This window comes from Carassius carassius, chromosome 5 (genome assembly GCF_963082965.1).
Source record: "Carassius carassius chromosome 5, fCarCar2.1, whole genome shotgun sequence".
Taxonomy (NCBI): Eukaryota; Metazoa; Chordata; class Actinopteri; order Cypriniformes; family Cyprinidae; genus Carassius; species Carassius carassius.
In genome coordinates this window covers 18,924,027-18,944,682 of record NC_081759.1, presented here as the reverse complement: position 1 = coordinate 18,944,682, position 20,656 = coordinate 18,924,027, and the positions used below count along the sequence as shown (strand labels likewise).

General features: G+C 39.2%; 1 protein-coding gene across 1 annotated transcript in view; it reads left to right on the top strand.

Moving 5' to 3' along the window:
• The first annotated feature begins 2,290 nt into the window (after window positions 1-2,290).
• Window positions 2,291-20,656, top strand: part of tlcd3a (TLC domain containing 3A) — a 40,084-nt gene continuing 21,718 nt past the window's right edge. Inside the window, exon 1 of the mRNA XM_059549976.1 lies at window positions 2,291-2,798. Coding sequence (XP_059405959.1) covers window positions 2,677-2,798 — 122 coding nt within the window. The 5' untranslated portion in view covers window positions 2,291-2,676. The remainder of the gene's footprint in view (window positions 2,799-20,656) is intronic.

Genomic DNA, 20,656 nt, shown 5'->3' with positions numbered 1-20,656 from the left:
CATCTTTCCATGAAGATATGGACAACAAACACAGCCTAGATATTCACAAGTTTTAAAAAGCTCATTAATCCAAGCTTTCAAAAAAACATATATATATATTATATATATATATAAACAAGCTGAAAGACTCATGAGCAAAGACTCTCACTGACATTTTAACCGTGAATGATTTATTTTAAACAGAATGGACTCGGGGTTATTAAGGGTGAAGCGCCTAGATGGCGCTGTTGTGCTGCTGCAGTGACCGAGAGGAGACTCCTTTTGGGAAGTTTGACTCGCTTTCGCCTCAATCAAACAGTTCCTTCATTAAAAAAGATTCCGTCTTTAATCTTTACGTTGTCCTCAGCATATCAACATGGTATATTAAATGCTACAAAAACATTTCATTAAGGCCATTTTGATGTTTGAGTCATTAACCTTGTAGATTTTAATTGAAACAAAAGTAGCTACCAGTACGTTTATAGTTTTAAGCGTTTATAGTTTTATTATTCTCTAAAAATACCAGTTAAACCACTCAGGTAACTTAAAGCAGAATTTTTCATTGATGTGTAGCATGTTGGTTCTTGATAAATTATTTATCAATGTTTGAAGGCAAAATCTCTCTATTTGCAAAGATTTTGTTTATAACTATTTTAAATCGTGTGAAGTTTACGTAAACAGATCTGCCGATTTGCTGGGAAAATATATTTAAATTTATTGGAAGATAGAAGAAACGAACCCTACTTGTTCCTTTGTATAGACCCTCTATGTATAGACAGACCCCTTAAAAGTTTGTAAACATTCCAACGTCTCCGGGTGGGCGGGGCTTAGTTGGAGGCAAAAAGAGGCGGCGGACGCAATGTTGACAAGCGTAAGCTTGCACGTTTTAGGAGGGATTTAATAAACATGGATGCAGAAGAAGGTTCGGAACTGTCAGAATATGTACAGTCCCTGACTCTGCGGGACCGTGACAGCTTTTTTTTTTTTTTTTTTAATTAACTCTCGCCGATGGAAGCAGGCTACCTGACCCGTATACGGCCATATGAATTACTTTTGGGTGGTATGGGGAATTTTGTCAAGGCTTATTTTCTAATGTAACCTATCGCTGGGCTAAGTATGATTAGCAATGTGTATTATTTTAAGACACCATTCAAAGGATGGCACACACATCTATCGCTGTACGTTTGTTTAACATTTAAACTAGCTAGTGCGCTGAAGGTTGGCGACTTTTCACCTATAAAACAGGAACTTGCTGATTTACTAGATAAAACCAACACACCAGTTCATATGCATAGATTATTTTACCTGATATGAAGTGTGCACTGCAAACACGAGAATTATTTATTATCATCTCCGTCCAGTCTGTACGCCTGTATTGCATTCAACCAGAATTGTCTTCTTGATTTTTGTGAATGAATGTCTGCCGGGATCCGGTAAAACTTTAGTTTTGAAACAAAAGTGCTGTTCCTTCTATTCTGGCAGCCAAAAACACAACAAGAAGACATTATTAAGTCAAAACCTCAAACTTTTAGCGCACCTGCAATGAGTTCTGCCTTATGTTTTGCATCCAGCTAGAGCGGTGACGTCACCGTGACGTAGGCGATTAAGGGGTGCCCTGCCTTATTAGTGAAGTGAAGTGACATTCAGCCAAGTATAGTGACCCATACTCAGAATTTGTGCTCTGCATTTAACCCATCCGAAATGCACACACACACAGAGCAGTGAACACACACACACACTGTGAGCATACACCCGGAGCAGTGGGCAGCCATTTATGCTGCGGCGCCCGGGGAGCAGTTGGGGGTTCGATGCCTTGCTCAAGGGCACCTAAGTCGTGGTATTGAAGGTGGAGAGAGAACTGTACATGCACTCCCCCCACCCACAATTCCTGCCGGCCCGGGACTCGAACTCACAACCTTTCGATTGGGAGTCCTGACTCTCTAACCATTAGGCCACGACTTATTAATCGAACTGTACAAAAAAAAAAAAAAAAAAAAAAAAAAAAAAAAAAAAAAAAAAAAAAAAAAAAAAAAAAAATTAATCGAACTGTACATATAAATGGCATGATAAACGTATTTTGTCGATCATTTTCAATTAAAAGAAAACTGCTCAGGGCTGCATTTACCAAATGCATTGTAAGCTTAGTTTGATTGTAGCTCCATTTGTTTCAATGGGATGAGCTTACGATGCTTTTGGGAAACGCAGCCCAGTCCGGTTCGTGAACGAATCAGTTTTGTAAACCGGTTCAAACGACTCATTAAAAAGATTCGGCTCAAAAGAACGATTCGTTCACGATTCGGACATACTGTTATCCAACTCTAAACCCGCTCAGGAATGAGCAACGCTCGCCGAGCAGCGGATATGCGCCCGGTCTCGACAACTATTTTAATCGTTCCTGCGGGCGCTATGCATGCAGCTCCGCGTTGATAACGCATGCTTAAGCGGCTCGTCAGTTCACGAAGCGAAACATGTAACAGAATCCTCGCTGGTCCCGGCTTGAGAGGCGGCAATAGTGAAGAGCAATCAATCACCGGACGCCTCCACCGTTATTCGGTGTGTGTACAGGACAGTGAGCGCTGCTGAGGCAAGAGAACCGCTGCTCTAATGCTACCCTGAACACACCGACTCAGCGCTGCTATTTTAACACGGTATCGTGTTTTCGACCAAACATCAAATCAGGTTTTACAGCGGGACAAGATGTTCCAAGTGTTGGTTTGTGGCGTTGTGGTGTTCCCCGGTCTCTTCTTCACTTTTAGAAAAGTGCTCCCGTCCATTTTCAAGCAGTGGACAGACGCCGACGTCGTGCTGGTCAGCGAGAGGTGAGTTTGCTGACAGTTGAGGCCAGACAGCTCTTGTAGTATCATTTGCTACTTTACTGTTGGGTAGCAAACCGTCTGGTTCATTCTGTCTGGTTGAAACATCAGAATATAGTGTACATATTTAATATTCACATAAAATAAACTCTTGCTTCTGTTGTAAATTATAACACCTTGATAGAAATGGTTATACCAGCTGTTAAAATCCCACTTCAATGTTTGCATCTTTGGGCATCACTGTACCAGGGGCCCCTAAACAGACTGTCAATCTACCAGGGACCTCAATATAAAAATATTTACTAACATTATTATCATTCCCTTGTACAATTTATCTGTCCTGGACCTTATTGGACCCTGTGCACACACCTGATGGGCCTTGTAATACTTAGTAGTTAGATTGATTTAGTTAAATGTTGTGGCTTGTGTGTTTAGGGGCTCAATTATGTTTCTAATTGGTTCTGTTCATGTTATCCTATATTCAGCGGATCTCATGACCTTAATCACTCCCTCATTAATTCAGCCATGTTCACAGTTCATGCAGAATGCAGAATGACCATTCACTGACCAGTGTGGTACTGACCTCTTTTATATTTTCACAGATTAAGGTCATGCATACATGCCAGGTGAAATATGTGTTTAAAGGGGTCATATAATGTGAATTTTGGAGTGTTTCAAGGTCTTGGTGCATATAGAAGATCTGTAAAGTTGCAAAGACTAAAGTCTCCAATCCAAAGAGATATACTTTATAAAAGTGAAGAGTCAACCACGCCCTCCTAAAACTCCTCATTTAAACACGTCTATTCATTCCTACAACTTAGCCTTTCGCCGGCTCCTCCCCAAAATGACCATTGTCCAATCACACATCATAGCAACCGTTACTATGTGAGCAGTTCCGACAAACATTGACTCCAAGCAAGATGGTGAAGCGGTGTGCCCACGGCATTTGTAAATCGGACACTAGATACACCGAGAGATTGTCTGGAGGAATTGTGTTCTTTCCATTCCCAAAAGCCGGAAAAACAACGTGAGCGGTGCCTACAATGGATAAAACAGTGTGGACTTCCCCACTCCCAGTTAAATGTGTCAAACATTACGAAGCATAAATACGTCTGTTCAAAAGTAAGACTAACAGCTAACTAGTTCGACTATTTTCGATTTTTAAGACATAAGTGTTCATTGAATCGATTGTAAAATCGATTATCCATGTCTAAAAAAAAAAAAAGACGTTTCCTTTTTCAACGCCAAATAACGGACGAACGTAAAGAGTATTTATTGGCATGAAGTTTCGTGCAGAATAACAAACAGCAACAGGAGTGCAACATTATCAAAAAAAAAGCAGAGGGGACGTAATCTCCAAGATTATTTCCAATAATGATTCAATCCATTTCAAACAACTTAAAAAAATTAAACTTTAAATGGACTTGAGAACAGTCCATGTGTGTTTTTTTATTGAACGTAACCGACACTTAGGCTAGGCAGCACTAGGCAGGCATAATGAAATGTGCAAAAAGGCTAGGGCCATTACAAATTTATTGGACAGGAAAACAAGTCGATCAACATTTTCGGGGTCCAGAGGAGAGCGTTTTTTATTCACTATATGTCCAGCTGTTGAGAAAACGCGCTCTGACCACGCTGATGTCCCAGGGACACTCAGGTACTTCATTGCCAGCTGCGCAAGGTGGAGGTATTGCCAATTTTCCACCATAAAAGCCGGTCGCTGTAAGCTGGCAATGGTGGCTCCTTTTCATAACTCAGCATCTCCTGTAAATAGATGCGCGAATGAGGCGAATTCACGTCTACCGCGCCGCGCTAAACGGCTCTTTCGCGGAGCGAGACCTCCAGACGCGCGTAAACACATCTTTACATTGACTTAACATTGAAATCATTGGCGCCAGATGCTCTATTCGCATTTGGTGTGAACGCAGCATAAGAGGTCGCTTTCGACGTCACTGGGTCTTATAGGCGCGTAAAATTGCAGGTATTTTCTGTCTAGCTTTCGCAACGCCTACTGCACTCTCAGAATTCTTTATTTTCTTTTTCTGCTTGTTTGTGAGTTTTGTTACATCTATATTTTTTAATTCTTTTAAAATTAAGAGTGTACATATTTGGTTAAAATAGATTCCCTATTTTCATTTTCGAAACTTTTTTTGGTTGGTCCAATCGATTGTGCAATCGATTTTCGAACTAAAAGTGACAGCCCTACTAGTTACCGTGTTGTCTAGATCTACTAACTAGAGAGAAGAACACAAATTGGACCAAAGTTATGTGTCTGGCACAGCACAGGTCCAGTGTGTGCATCAGGCCCACAATATTAGAGAAAAATCCTGGTGAACTAAATTAAGAAGAATTACAGAAGTAGCATTAGTTGTTACCGTATTTTTCGGACTATAAGTCGCACCTGAGTATAAGTCGCATTCATTTAGAACCAAGAACCAAGAGAAAACATTACTGTCTACAGCCACGAGAGGGCGCTCTATGTTTTCAGTGTAGACTACAGGAGCAATGAGCAGCATAGAGCGCCCTCTCGCGGCTGTAGACGGTAAAGTTTTCTCTTGGTTCATTTCTCTCGGTTCATGTCAAATTAATTTTGATAAATAAGTCGCACCTGATTATAAGTCGCAGGACCAGCCAAACTATGAAAAAAAGTGCGACTTATAGTCCGGAAAATACGGTATTTTATTAGTATTAGCGGTTTTCAGAATGTTTTATATCCATTGTTGAACAATTCACAACTAGGAAATAGCTTTGGCTTAGTTAAAGGTGCATAACAGATAATATAATAAAATAAAATGGATATCTGAATTTTTTTTATCTATATCATTTTATTATTTTATCTGTTATGCACCTTTTAAGCCAAAGCAATTTTCTATTTGTGAATTCTGTTCATCAACAATGGAGATAAAACATTCTGATTATGATTTTCAAAACGGCTATTCTCAAAACAACAGAGAAATGTTAGTTAGCTTTGAATAACTTTGACGCACATGTAGGTTTAGCTAGCTAACATACCCTTGTATTTGAACTAAATAGCTACTCGCAATAGACAATAATGGACCATAACATATGAAAGAGAACTTACCCGGCAGTGTAAGAGCATGGCTGGTCCACAAAGCTGTGCTGGTTGCATTTGAGGTACAGGTTATGGGGTTTCTCAGATTTCGCTTGAGACCGGTAAGCATTAGCCTCGATAGTAGTCGTGTCTCCTTCATTGCGTATTTTTATATTTTGAATATGTCCCACAACTGCATACTGTAACCCCTTTTGCCTCAATCTGGAGGATATCGATCAGGTGGTATTGCTCCAAAAAAGGTCACTGACACGCAGTGTTGGGGAGTAACCAGTTACATGTAACGGCGTTACGTAATTTAATTACAAAATTATTGTAACTGTAATTAGTTACAGTTACTATGAAAAAATGAGTAATTAAATTACAGTTACTTATGAAATTTTTAACGATTACAAAGGGGATTACATTTGAATATTTACACATATCCACATACAGATTTAACTGATTTCTTTCCCAAATTGCACTGACTATTCTGAGACATACCGCCTTAATCATTTCCGGGATGTGGAAATACAGTCTGGTTCGTAGAATCCATCCATAAAAACGGAATGCCTAACGCGGACGGAATATGCCACATTTTGGATGACTAAATCAAAAGTAGGTCAGTACACTTGAATCAAAACATGACATGGACTAGTGTCTGTGAATATTAAGCCCCAAAAATGCAATATATGACTTGCACATTCTGCGTGTCTGTGGAAATCAGGCGCGGACTGGACACCGGGAGAACCGGGACAATTCCCGGAGTCCTGGCAGCCGATTTTGCCCGCTATTTAATAACATTATTGTATAATTGCCTGCCGAATGTACTAAAGCGATCATTTGCGAATCCGCCATTTGATAATTAAATCTCTAATAAGTCATGAAGTGTTAGTTGTGACTCGCGCGCTCTCCGCGCCTCCGCCAAACGGTTTGGATCAGACTCAGAGTAATCAATGCGAGAGAGAGAGAGAATAGAGTGGACTGTGGAAGCGCACAGCTGGAGCAGAGAAGCAGAACTACTGTTCTGGGTTTCAGGTCAGTTTCATCTGTAAAGATGCTTTTTTGTCTTTGTTTTTTTATTTAATTAATCAAGCAGCAACACGTTGTTCATCAGTCATCACTCAAAATACTATATAAAGGACATCATTATTATCTGTTGTAATGTTACAGTAGTAATTTAGCTGAAAAAAAATCAGTTTTTTTTTTATAGGTTTAGGGGGAGCTACGACAGACAACACAACCCTTACGAAAATTAACATTTTAATATTTAACTATAAATCCAGAGAAAATGGTTACCGTTGTTTAACTGTGGCAACCAAAAATTTTAAATTATTTTACAAATGTATTTATTTAAAAATAAATACAAATCCATTTGCAAAGAACAAAAACAAAACAAGGTTATTTTACTTTTAGGCTAATAAAAGCATGGTTAATTTTTGTAAGGGAAAACATGACTTGTGTACAGTATTAGGATTTTTCTATAAAGATATTGTAGTATTGTAGAGTATTGTATTGTAAAGTATAGTTTTGTTCAATCTTGAGGATTAAAGTCATGAGAGAGATGGATAACAGGGCAAAATAAAGAAACTGAAGAGAAAAATGGAAGTGAAGGTGCAGTTCAGGAGAGAACTTAATTATTTTGCATGTCCCCAAATTAAAGATTAAAACCTTTTTTTATGTCAGGTAAGGCTGCAACTAACGATTATTTTGATAATCGATTAATCTGTCGATTATTTTTACGATTAATCGATTAATCAGTTTATGTACTTATATTTTAGTTTTTCAAGTAAATTATTAATAAATGGTCTTTATCCTTCAGCATAGATTTTTAAGAGATTTTAACCATTTTGCACTGTCATATCCTAATCAAAAATATACCTGGAGTTGTTTTATTGTGTTAGTAATCCTTTGTCGAACTCTTCTGCAATCAGAACACTGACCCATACTCTAGCAAATTTCACAAGATTTAAAATAATGTTTTCACCATGGCAGTCCTTAGAGCTCCTAAAGTAGTTTAACATCCCGAACGAAGCTTATTAAGGAATCTTTCAGAACATATAAGAATAAGAATAAAAGGATAAAACAGAAGAATAAGGATAAAACAGAATAAAATTGCAGTGCATTGTATTTTATTATTTACTGGGAAACAGCTTTATAGCTTTTGCTGTGAAATTGTAAACAATCCTTCGAATAAAGTGCCAGTGGCATGAAACCTGAATGGAACTCACAATTTAAAGTAAAATCCATCAGAAGGTTGTCCAGAAAAAAAAAATTGGACAGTCACACACAAAAAACCTGCTGTGTAAAAAAGAGCAGTGAATACTTAGAAAAAAACATTTACCTCTCTCATTCAGTCATAATTAGGCTGCACGACTGAATTTTGAACTGTTAAACGACAAACTGATCACAGAACATGTTTGTAAAGCTTTAAATGTTAACTGTTAAAAAGCAATGTTATCAGCTTTTACGACTAAACATTTGCAAACAACATTGTACTGGAGAATCTGCACAAATAAAAGTCTTAGGGGCCGTTCACATATCGTGCCTAAAAACGCGTGGAAAACGCTAGGTGCGCCGCTTTCTCCTCCTTTCCAAAGCGCTCGTGCAGAAGCGCCCCTGAGGCGTCTGCCTTTGCTAAGCAACCATGACGTGCTCTCTCCTTGAAGACAAGGAAATTTCAGCAAAGGATAAATGGATTTGCAGCTCAAAAAATCGCTTGCAGTAGCTCTGCTACTAAATTTATTTCAAAATGGAAATCCATATACAACTATGATCAGCTGTTCCTTTCATCTTGACTGAGCTTTTAACGTTGTTACGGGAAAGGATGAAGCTGATTGGTTAGTTCTTGTCACATGACCCGCGATGCGCTTGCAGCATTTTGAAAAGTTGAGATGTTTTTAACTCGATGCGGTGCTGGAAATAACAAACTTGAGCGCGCAAAAGACGCGATATGTGAACGTCCCCTTAAACCGTTCAGTAGTGCAGAGTTTACAGGTTACTCTTCTTTTTTGAAGGCTCAAAGTAAAGTACTCCGTCTCCCACATCCCGCTAAATGCTGCAGAGACGCTGTTCGGGAAGCACGTGACATAAAACGAGGCCAGCTATTGGCTATTCGCTACTTCTCCTGCTGTACTGGCTGAGTAAAACCTCCGGTGACTCATTACTGCCACACTTTGGTCACCGCAGATTTGAAATATGCACGAAATGAGCCGCTTACGGCAAATAAAAGTTATTTAGCAACGAATCGATGACTAAATTAGTTGACAACTATTTTAATAATCGATTTTTATCGATTAAATCGATTCGTTGTTTCAGCTCTAATGTCAGGTCCATACAAAAAAATAGTTTTGTCCATGAATTTGTTTGTATGAGTTTAAATTTTTCAGAATTTTTTTCCCAGTCCGCCCCTCCTGTAAATTAATGGCAAAGACATGGTTTCATTTACTACACATAGGCCTACTGAAGCTCGCAGTGTTTTCAACCTCTGCCATCTCAATATAGGAGTACACGAGCACATAAACATAATTTCTAGAACTGCTCTGTGTCACTTCATGTGCCTTTTACTTATTTTGAGAAAACTATCATCATATACAAAGAGACAGCAGTTTAAAAAAAAACACCAATGTTTCAGGAGTTTATTACACAGAATACGTCACATGCTTATTAGATAACTGTATTTAAGTTGATGTATATGCTTTTATTTATTATTCTTTAATTTTCACAAATTTAGAAAAGTAATCAAAAAGTACTCAAAAGTAATTAGTTACATTACTTTAATAAAGTAATTGAAAAAGTTACACTATTACATTTTAAACAGGGTAACTTGTAATCTGTAACCTATTACATTTCCAAAGTAACCTTCCCAACACTGCTGACACGCAAAGGTATACCTCTTCCCATCTTGGCAATCTGTCATGCTGGTCGTGTTTGACCATTTGTTTTTCGGAAGTAGCAACAGTAACTAAGTTGGTTGGGGCTCAGTAAAAGGCTAATTGTCCATGTTTCATTAATTTTGTTCCCTAAATAACCCATGATTTAACTTAAATAAGGGAACAAATTAATATATTGAACGAATTCTTAATTCATGAAATCTTTAAATTTAATTTCCCATTTTTCCAACACACAGTAAGAGATGCGATTAAAAGTGAAAAATAATAAAATAAACCTGCGAAATTAGAGGGTTAGACTGTCAAGATTTAGGAAAAGAAATCGGAAAACCGTAACAAAGCCACAAAAATTAAGGCTATATCTCGAACGGCATCCAGAGGCATGGTCACGATCTAACATTTTCCTAACCCTGCGAAAAAGTTTTTTTTTCTGACTCAGCCGTTTCAATCGTATGGAGCCCCTCTGGTCCCACTTTGTCAAAAAAAAATAACTATCTTGTGGCCTCAAGAAAGTAACTTGTGGCCTCAAGAAAGTAACTCGTGGCCTCAAGATACTAACAGATACTAACTCGTGGCCACAGTTACGTTTGGGATAATTTTATTTTAAATGCCATAAAGTCAGTTGAACACATTGCAATTGTGTTTTAAAATACAACGACGAGCACCACAAAACCATTTAAGGAGGCTCATTTAGCGGTCTCCGTGCAGGATAGGAAACAGTCAACAAAGTAAATGACCTCAAACGTATGGCATGCTCTCTTCATTTTATCAAATGATCATAATCACATCTATTCATTTTATAATCCTGCTACTAGCATTTTATTCAGACTAAAACCCCATTAATTCAAGTGAGAAAGCGTTTTGTGTGTGTGTGTGTGTGTGTGTCTTTTGCACATCCTGTCATGCCGGTGACTGCTGCCTGCAATAGATGCATTTTGCAGCATTATGTTAAACGATTAATGATTAATTGATCTTTAATTTAAACGACAATCGATTATGGAATTAATTTATATTTCACATACCTAGTAACCTATGATTCTCGCTGTTGTCGCCGACGCCATGTCGTGGAGATGCTGTTTCCTTGTGAAGGTGAAAATACTTTGTTTGGACTTCCAAAAGAGGATACAAGTACAAATTAGTGGTTAAGTTGTATTTACAACAGTTCAAACCAAATATTCAGATGTGTTTTATGGAGGACTGTTTCCTGATCCTGGGAGAGAAGACTACAATGCAGGCTGTTCTGACTCACAGTCTGTCAGTATGTTTACATATGTAAAGGATTTGCCACTGATGATTCAAATGTGATTTTTGAGCAGTGTAGAGCAGTGGTTCTCAATTCCTATCCTCGCACCCCTCTGCTCTGCATATTTTGTATGTTTCTCTTATGGCTACAGACGTTTGTTCTATTCGAACGTAAGTACCCTGCGTAGTGGACACCACAGGATATTCCTCCACGATTCCAGTTCAAAGTGAACATATGCTCAATTCAAAGAGCATTGAAGTGTGCGAGACGTGAATTTAAATTGTATGTATTTACAGAGGTATATGATGTCACACGTGTGTGAAAACATTGTGCAGCACAAATCTGTGAATGAACAGATTTCTTCTGCTCAAGGAGTAGGGAGCAATGAACACTGTGAAGGGACCAAGTTCATGCACGGCGCTCACTTCTAATGAGTTGATTATCTGAATCAGGTGTGTTAACAGAGAGACATGCAAAATATGCAGAGCTGGGGGCGCGAGGACTGGAATTGAGAACCGCTGGGGTAGAGTAGAGCTTGTTGTTTGTCGTTTCTCCGATCATAAATACAGACATGGTTTTATGTTTACGCTGTGCGATGCATCACAACGTGTAAAAACACAGTATAAGTCATTATAATCCATAATTATGTACTCACTGCAACAGATGGTTTCTTCTTTGTATTGAGTTTCATTGTTTTTGTCTTGTGTCACTGCTATGGTATGGTAAGGGCATAACATTTCCATCATGCGCTTAAGGCATTCGACCAATCACAAAGCACTGGATAGCTGGCCAATCAGAGCACACCTTGCTTTTTAGAACGATGAGCTTTGTAAAAAAACGACAGGTTTCAGAAGGCAGGGCATAGTGGAGAAACAATAACATACAGTATGTGGAAAATAATGTGTCTTTTAAACCTTAAACTGCATAAACACATTTCATTACACCAAATAATTTTTTTTAGCAACATCATATGACCCCTTTAATGATTTAAATTAGGGCTGCAACTAACGATTATTTTGATAATCGATTAATCTGTCGATTATTTTTACGATTAATCGATTAATCGGTTTATGTACTTATATTTTAGTTTTTTCCATTTTTTCCCCAAGTAAATTATTAATAAATGGTCTTTATCATTCAGCATAGATTTAAGAGATTATATATGTCATATCCTCATCAAAAATATACCTGGAGTTGTTTTATTGTGTTAGTAATTCTTTTGTTGAACTCTTCTGCAATCAGAACACTGACCCATACTCTAGCAAATTTCACAAGGAGATTTCAAATAATGTTTTCACCATGGCAGTCCTTAGAGCTCCTAAAGTAGTTTAACATCCTGAACAAAGCTTATTAAGGAATCTTTCAGAACATATTTTCACGAAGAATAAGGATAAAACAGAATAAAATTGCAGTGCATTGTATTTTATTATTTACTGGGAAACAGCTTTATAGCTTTTGCTGTGAAATTGTAAACAATCCTTCAAAAAAAGTGCCAATGGCATGAAACCTGAATGGAACTCACAATTTAAAGTAAAATCCATCAGAAGGTTGTCCAGAAAAAAAATGGGACACACACAAAAATCCTGCTGTGTGAAAAAGAGCAGTGAATACTTATATCAAATTTCTACATTTACCTCTCTCATTCAGTCATAATTAGGCTGCACGACTGAATTTTGAACTGGTACACGACAAACTGATCACAGAACATGTTTGTAAAGCTTTAAATGTTAACTGTTAAAAAGCAATGTTATCAGCTTTTACGACTAAACATTTGCAAACAACATTGTACTGGAGAATCTGCACAAATGAAAGTCTTAGGGGCCGTTCACATATTGCGCCTAAAACGCTTCTTTCCAAAGCGCTCGCGCAGAAGCGCCCCTGAGGCGTCTGCCTTTGCTAAGCAACCTCCTTGCTCTCTCCTTGAAGACGCGGAAATTTCAGCAAAGGATAAATGGATTTGTAGCTCAAAAAAATCGCTTGCAGTAGCTCTGCTACTAAATTTATTTCAAAATGGAAATCCATATACAACTATGATCAGCTGTTCCTTTCATCTTGACTGAGCTTTTAACGTTGTTACGGGAAAGGATGAAGCTGATTGGTTAGTTCTTGTCACATGACCCGCGGTGCGGTTGCGGCATTCTGAAAAGTTTAAATGTTTTTAACTCGATGCGGTGCGGTGTTGGAAATAACGAACTTGAGCGTGCAAAAGACGCGATATGTGAACGTCCCCTTAAACAGTGCAGTAGTGCAGAGTTTACAGGTTACTCTTCTTTTTTAAAGGCTCAATGTAAAGTACTCCCACATCACGCTGAATGCTGCAGACATAGACATCATATGATGTCTATGGCCGCAGAGACGCTGCTCGGGAAGCACGTGACATAAAACGAGGCCAGCTATTGGCTATTCGCTACTTCTCCTGTTGTACTGCCTGAGTAAAACCTCCGGTGGCTCATTACTGCCACACTTTGGTCACCGCAGATTTGAAATATGCACGAAATGAGCCGCTTACGGCAAATAAAAGTTATTTAGCAACGAATCGATGACTTAATTAGTTGACAACTATTTTAATAATCGATTTTAATCGATTAAATCGATTCGTTGTTTCAGCTCTAATTTAAATTGAACTTGAAATCCAATACATCCAGCAAATCTGGGTAATAAACCCAGTACACAAAGTCAACCCTTAACCACTGAGATGTTCTCAAACTCAGCATCTGCATTTTTGAAACTAACCATTATTTAAATTTGCAAAGGAACCTTGAGGGAAACCTTTATCTGTGGTCATCCATACATGCATGTTTTTGCAGATAAGCAGTTTCAGATCAGTTCTGGGCGGGTTCAACACATTTTCCTTGACAGTGCTTGTCTTGTGGTGCAGAATATTACATGTATTTTTAACACTTTTGAAGCTGCTATTGATGTGGTTTGTAACCTAGCTATATAAAAAACAAATTTCACATCCATAGTTAAAGGTGCAATAGGTGATTGTCTTTAAAAATATTTTTTGTTACGCTGGTTTAAAATGTCTTCACATCCCAATAGCAGTCATCAAGTTAAGTGGTCTACATGTATTTATCTGTATTTATTTATTCTGTGGAAGGCCTGGGACCAAAAATGTTTTGTCCAGTCAATACTTTCAGTCCGAGTGTTTTAATTGTCTTTCCTACCTGCCTGTAAACATATGTATCTGCATACCTCTGCGCACCCTGTAAGCGGAGACAGGATATGTCATCAGCACGTTCACACACGCTTTGCAGACAGAGTGAGAATGGCAGACAAACATCAACAACCCCATCTTCCTTCCTGGTATTGTAGTACTTTTACTAACCGTACTATAAAGTTTTCTCACCGGTGAATGACACATGATGTAGCCCAGCGGTTCCCAATTCCGGTCCTCACACACCAGCGTTCTGCATATTTTGCATGTCTCGTTAAGTTAACACACCTGATTCATATAACCAGCTTGTTAGAAGTGAGCTCTGTGCACGAACTGTGTTCCGATCGATATGATCCCTACACAGTGTTCATTGCTCCCTACTCCCTGAGCAGGGAGAAATCCATTGAAGTTTACTTCACTTCACACAGACGAAACTTACTAGAGAAGTGTGAACTGTGACATACCTTTGTAAATAAATACTATTTAAATTCATGTCTCGCACACTTTAATGCCCTTTATATGGAACAAATATGCATGCTTCGAACTGGAATCATGCCTGAATATCAGAATCAGAATCAGAATCAGAAATCAGAAAGAGCTTTATTGCCAAGTATGCTTGCGCATACAAGGAATTTGTTTTAGTGACATAAGCTTCCAGTAAACAGAGACAACAACACACAGACAAAAAAAAAAAAAAATTTACAGGAGATTTACAAATTGGCAAATAAATAAGTGTATAAACAATTGTGCTATAAATGATAATGGAATAGGATTGAGTGAGATGCAGGAATGTTCTAGGATGGAGGGGTAACAAATAAATGTAAGGATATTGCACATTTTTGCATAAGTTTAAGTGGGAAACATTTAACTGTTCATGAGGTAGATTGCCTGGGGGAAGAAACTATTCTTGTGCCTTGCTGTTCTTGTATTTGCGGCTCTGAGGCACCGGCCAGATGGCAAAAGTTCAAAGATGGGGTGACTTGGATGTGAGGGATCCAGAGTGATTTTCTGAGTCCTTTTCCTCACTCTGGATGTGTACAGTTCTTGGAGGGTGGGCAGGGGAGCACCAATAATCCTTTCAGCAGTCCGAACAGTTCTCTGTAGTCTTCTGATATCTGATTTTGTAGCTGAACCAAACCAGACAGTAATTGAAGTACACAGGACTGACTCAATGACGGTTGAGTAGAACTGTTTCAGCAGCTCCTGTGGCAGGTTAAACTTCCTCAGCTGGCGAAGGAAGTACAACCTTTGTTGGGCTTTTTTCACAATGGAGCCAATGTGATTGTCCCACTTCAGGTCCTGAGAGATGGTGGTTCCCAGGAATCTGAATGACTCCACTGCAGTCACAGTGCTGTTCATGATGGTGAGTGGGGAAAGTGCAGGGGGGTTTCTCCTAAATTCCACAGTCATCTCCACTGTTTTGAGCGTGTTCAGCTCCAGGTTGTTAAGACTGCACCAGACAGCCAGCTGCTCAACCTCCTGTCTGTAAGCAGACTCGTCACCGTCCTGGATGAGGCCGATGACTGTAGTGTCGTCTGCAAACTTCAGGAGCTTGACAGAGGGGTCTTTAGAGGTGCAGTCGTTGGTGTACAGGGAGAAGAGCAGAGGGGAGAGAACACATCCCTGAGGGGCACCAGTGTTGGTGGAGCAGCTGTTTGACATGAATTTCCCCAGTCTCACTAACTGTTGCCTATCTGTCAGAAAGCTGGTGATCCACTGACAGATAGAGCTAGGAACAGAGAGCTGGGTCAGTTTGGTCTGGAGGGTTGTTGGGATGATGGTGTTGAAAGCCGAACTAAAGTCCACAAACAGGATCCTCACATAAGTCCCTGTTTTGTCCAGATGTTGCAGGATGAAGTGCAATGCCATGTTGATTGCATCATCCACGGACCTGTTTGCTCGGTACGCAAACTGCAGGGGGTCTAGTAAGGGTCCAGTGATGGGTCCAGTGATGTCCTTCAGATAAGCCAGAACCAGTTTTTCAAACGACTTCATGACGACAGACGTTAGAGCCACAGGTCTGTAGTCGTTAAGTCCTGTTATCTTGGGTTTCTTTGGAATGGGGATTATGGTTGAGCGTTTGAAGCAGGAAGGCACTTCACACAACTCCAGAGATCTGTTAAAGATCTGTGAAAAGATGGGGGCCAGCTGGTCAGCACAGGTTTTCAGACAGGCTGGTGTAACGCCATCTGGGCCTGGTGCTTTTCTTCTTTATATGGAATATATGGTAATGTCATCTTTCCAGGGCACTTACGGTCGAATAGAACAAACGTTGCACGTGATAAGAGATAGATACAAAATATGCAGAGTAGGAGGGCGTGAGGACTGGATTTGGGAATCGCTGATGTAGCCTATTGTAGTAACGTTGTCTCTGGTATTCTGGTGTGTGAGCGTATATGCGTTCAGGGGGCGTGGCTTTGGATGGCGATTGCAGGGAGGGTGGGATGTTCGCTTTCAGTGCTATCAGGCTAAAGTTATCATTTTCCAAGGACCCCTACTGCACCTTTAAATGCACAATTTTATTGTCAGAGTTATTGTTGCAACTGGAAAATGTTGTTGAACCTAATCCCTCAGTTCTTAGTTTGTTTCTGCTTTGCTAAGGGCTACTTTGTTTGCCCTAAAATGATTTAGCAATGTCCATAATCCCGGCTAATACCTTTGGTTTGCTTCAGATCTCTTTGCTTTTTAATGCAACCTTTCTTTTTGCAGTGTTTTATGAGATAACATTCTATCAGTGTTTCTGTTTTCTGACTGGTGTTTCTATGGAGGTCAGTTGATATTATGGCTAAACGTAATATTTTGTTGAAATTTAGTTTCAATCTTCCACTGAGGTCCTGTTGTGATAAATTCTCTCAAACCATTGCAGCTGTTAATCACCAAAAATCAAACACCATAAAAGATAGCAGTGTCCTCTTCTCTTGATTCAGAATTTCACATTTCTTCTCTTCCAAGAAAACCAACATATGGACTCAGCACAAAGGTTACAGAAAGAGGCTTATTTTAGATCCAATATATTTTCACAGACAGCTCACAGACAAGCTATAAGATGAAATAGCTAGGAAAATCAATATCCAATCCATGACAAAAAAGAACAGCTGCATCAACAAAAGGAGTTTGTTCAAATAAAATTGATTGTTGGCCCAAACTCTTGCCATGTTTCTTGACATGTTCTCTTAATAAGAGTTATTGATTGATCATCATGATCCAGTGGATGCTGAATAGTTGGCGAGGGATGGTGATCAGCAGCAACAAGGCGTATTGCGTAGTCAACAAAAGATAATAAACATGGACATGTGGATTGATGGATGGGTAGTTGATCTGTGATCTTGATGGCGGTTAGAAGATGCACTGAAGGCCTCCACTCAGTGAAGAGGATGAAGGCTGTTAGAGGAGTGATAATGAAATAACACAGACTCTGGACTTTTACATTGAAGCATTGATTCCATCAGTATTCTGAGTGTGTGTACATGTTAGAATGAGGCAACCAGTCTGAATCACTGAATCACTAATGGTTTTTTATCACTCTCTCTGGCAATCCAGACTGTAATGAAGCCAGCTTGTTGGTTTCCATTATTTTATGTCAGAACATAGATTTTCTGTCACAGCATTGGGTAAGAATATGAAAAAAATAGCACAATCCATGAGCGTAAAACTTTTAACAGAACCTTGTAAAAGAAGACAGAATGTCCATTATGTAACCAGTATCTTGATGGTAGCAAATATGACATACAACAATTACAAAAAATATATTACTGTTTCCACAAAAATATTAAGCAGCAAAAAATTTTCAACATTGATAATATTAAGAAATGTTTATACTGTAGAGCAGCAGCAAATCAGCATACTAAGAGTGATTTCTAAAGGATCATTTAAAAACTGCGGAAAATTCAGCTTTTACATCACTTGAATAATTTAAATGTTAAATATATTAAAATAGAAATCTGTTACTTTAAATTGTAATAATATTTCACAATATAACTGATTTATTTAATTTTTTGCATATAGTGGCCTATAGGTGAGCACAATCAGAATCAGAATGAGCTTTATTGCCAGGTATGTTTACATATATGAGGAATATGTTTTCTTGACCGAAGTGCAAATGAAGGACAGTGACAGAAAAAAACCACAAATAAAAAATAGAACAAGTAAGGAAGGAATAACAATATACAAATTGACAATTGTATGTGCAGGTATATTACAATAGACAGTTTTGTATGAACAGGTTTATTATGTGCAAATTTGAAGTGTACAGTCGTGGCCAAAAGTTTTGAGAATTACATAAATATTAGTTTTCAAAAAGTTTGCTGCTAAACTGCTTTTATACCATTGTTTCAGTTGTTTCTGTGATGTACTGAAATATAATTACAAGCACTTCATACGTTTCAAAGGCTTTTATCGACAATTACATGACATTTATGCAAAGAGCCAGTATTTGCAGTGTTGGCCCTTCTTTTTCAGGACCTCTGCAATTCGACTGGGCATGCTCTCAATCAACTTCTGGGCCAAATCCTGACTGATAGCAACCCATTCTTTCATAATCACTTCTTGGAGTTTGTCAGAATTAGTGGGTTTTTGTTTGTCCACCCGCCTCTTGAGGATTGACCACAAGTTCTCAATGGGATTAAGATCTGGGGAGTTTCAAGGCCATGGACCCAAAATTTCAACATTCTGGTCCCCGAGCCACTTAGATATCACTTTTGCCTTATGGCACGGTGCTCCATCGTGCTGGAAAATGCATTGTTCTTCACCAAACTGTTGTTGGATTGTTGGAAGAAGTTGCTGTTGGAGGGTGTTTTGGTACCATTCTTTATTCATGGCTTTGTTTTTGGGCAGAATTGTGAGTGAGCCCACTCCCTTGAATGAGAAGCAACCCCACACATGAATGGTGTCAGGATGCTTTACTGTTGGCATGACACAGGACTGATGGTAGCGCTCACCTTTTCTTCTCCAGACAAGCCTTTTTCCAGATGCCCCAAACAATCGGAAAGGGGCTTCATCGGAGAATATGACTTTGCCCCAGTCCTCAGCAGTCCATTCACTATACTTTCTGCAGAAGATCAATCTGTCCCTGATGTTTTTTTGGAGTGAAGTGGCTTCTTTGCTGCCCATCCTGACACCAGACCATCTTCCAAAAGTCTTCGCCTCACTGTGCGTGCAGATGCGCTCACACCTGCCTGCTGCCATTCCTGAGCAAGCTCTGCACTGGTGGCACTCCGATCCCGCAGCTGAATCCTCTTTAGGAGACGATCCTGGTGCTTGCTGGACTTTCTTGGACGCCCTGAAGCCTTCTTTACAAGAATTGAACCTCTTTCCTTGAAGTTCTTGATGATGCTATAAATTGTTGATTTAGGTGCAATCTTAGTAGCCACAATATCCTTGCCTGTGAATTTAAGTATGTACTGTAGACTAAGTATGGTGTTAGATAAGTGTATGAGTGTATAAACAGTGTTGTGTGTTCCACAGTTTTTGTCAAGTGTTCATGAGATGGATTGCCTGAGGGAAGAAACTGTTCCTGTGTCTGGCCATTCTGGTGCATAAAGCTCTGTAGCGTCGACCAGATGGCAACAGTTCAAAGAGGGAGTGTGGTGGATGTGAGGGGTCCAGAGTGATTTTGCCAGCCCTTTTGCTCACTCTGGATAAGTACAGTTCTTGAATAGAAGGGAGGGTTGTACCGATGAGGGCAGACCGGACTACCCTCTGTTGAAAGTCAAATTTGGTAGCTGAACTGAACCAGACTGTTACTGAAGTGCAGAGGATGGATTCAATGATGGTGGAGTAGAACTGTTTCAGCAGTTCCTGTGGCAGGTTGAACTTCCTCATCAGGCGAAGGAAGTACAACTTCTGCTGGGGCTTTTTCCCAATGGCGTCAATGTGAATATCCCACTTCAGGTCCTGAGAGAGGTCCTGGTGCCCAGGAACCTGAATGACAGGTTGTTGAGACTGCACCAGACAGCCAGCTCTTTAACCTCCTGTCTGTAGGCAGACTTGTCACCGTCCTGAATGAGGCTGATGAGTGTGGTGTCATTTGCAAACTTCAGGAGTTTGACAGAGACTTCTTTCAAAAACCTTTAAAAAAATCCTAAAAAGTTTTTTTCTATTCTAGTTCATTTAAAACTGGAAGTCTACACAGGACGTATTGAGGGGTGTAAATGTAAATGTGTGTGCTAACTGAAACTTTCTCTAGCATGAGTTGATTGGATTAACAATGCAAACAAGATCTTTAGATACTTAACAACAGGGTGCCCTGCATCTGGAAGGAGGCAGCCCCGGCTTTTGGAGTTGTTTTTTTTTTGTTTGTTTAAACTTTGTTTGTTTTGGGGACTGAAAACTAATATTTTTGAAAATGGTAAAATTAATAAGTAACACAAAATGTAGATAAAGTAAAAATCAGCAAACACTATTGAACCAATTAGATAAACAAATGTTTAAAATGACAAAAGTCAAACAGGCGCTTTTGCATTTTGTTTTAAAACTAAATCATCTTGTCTGTCTCACCTCACTCTTCTTGACAGTCAGCTCGAGTCA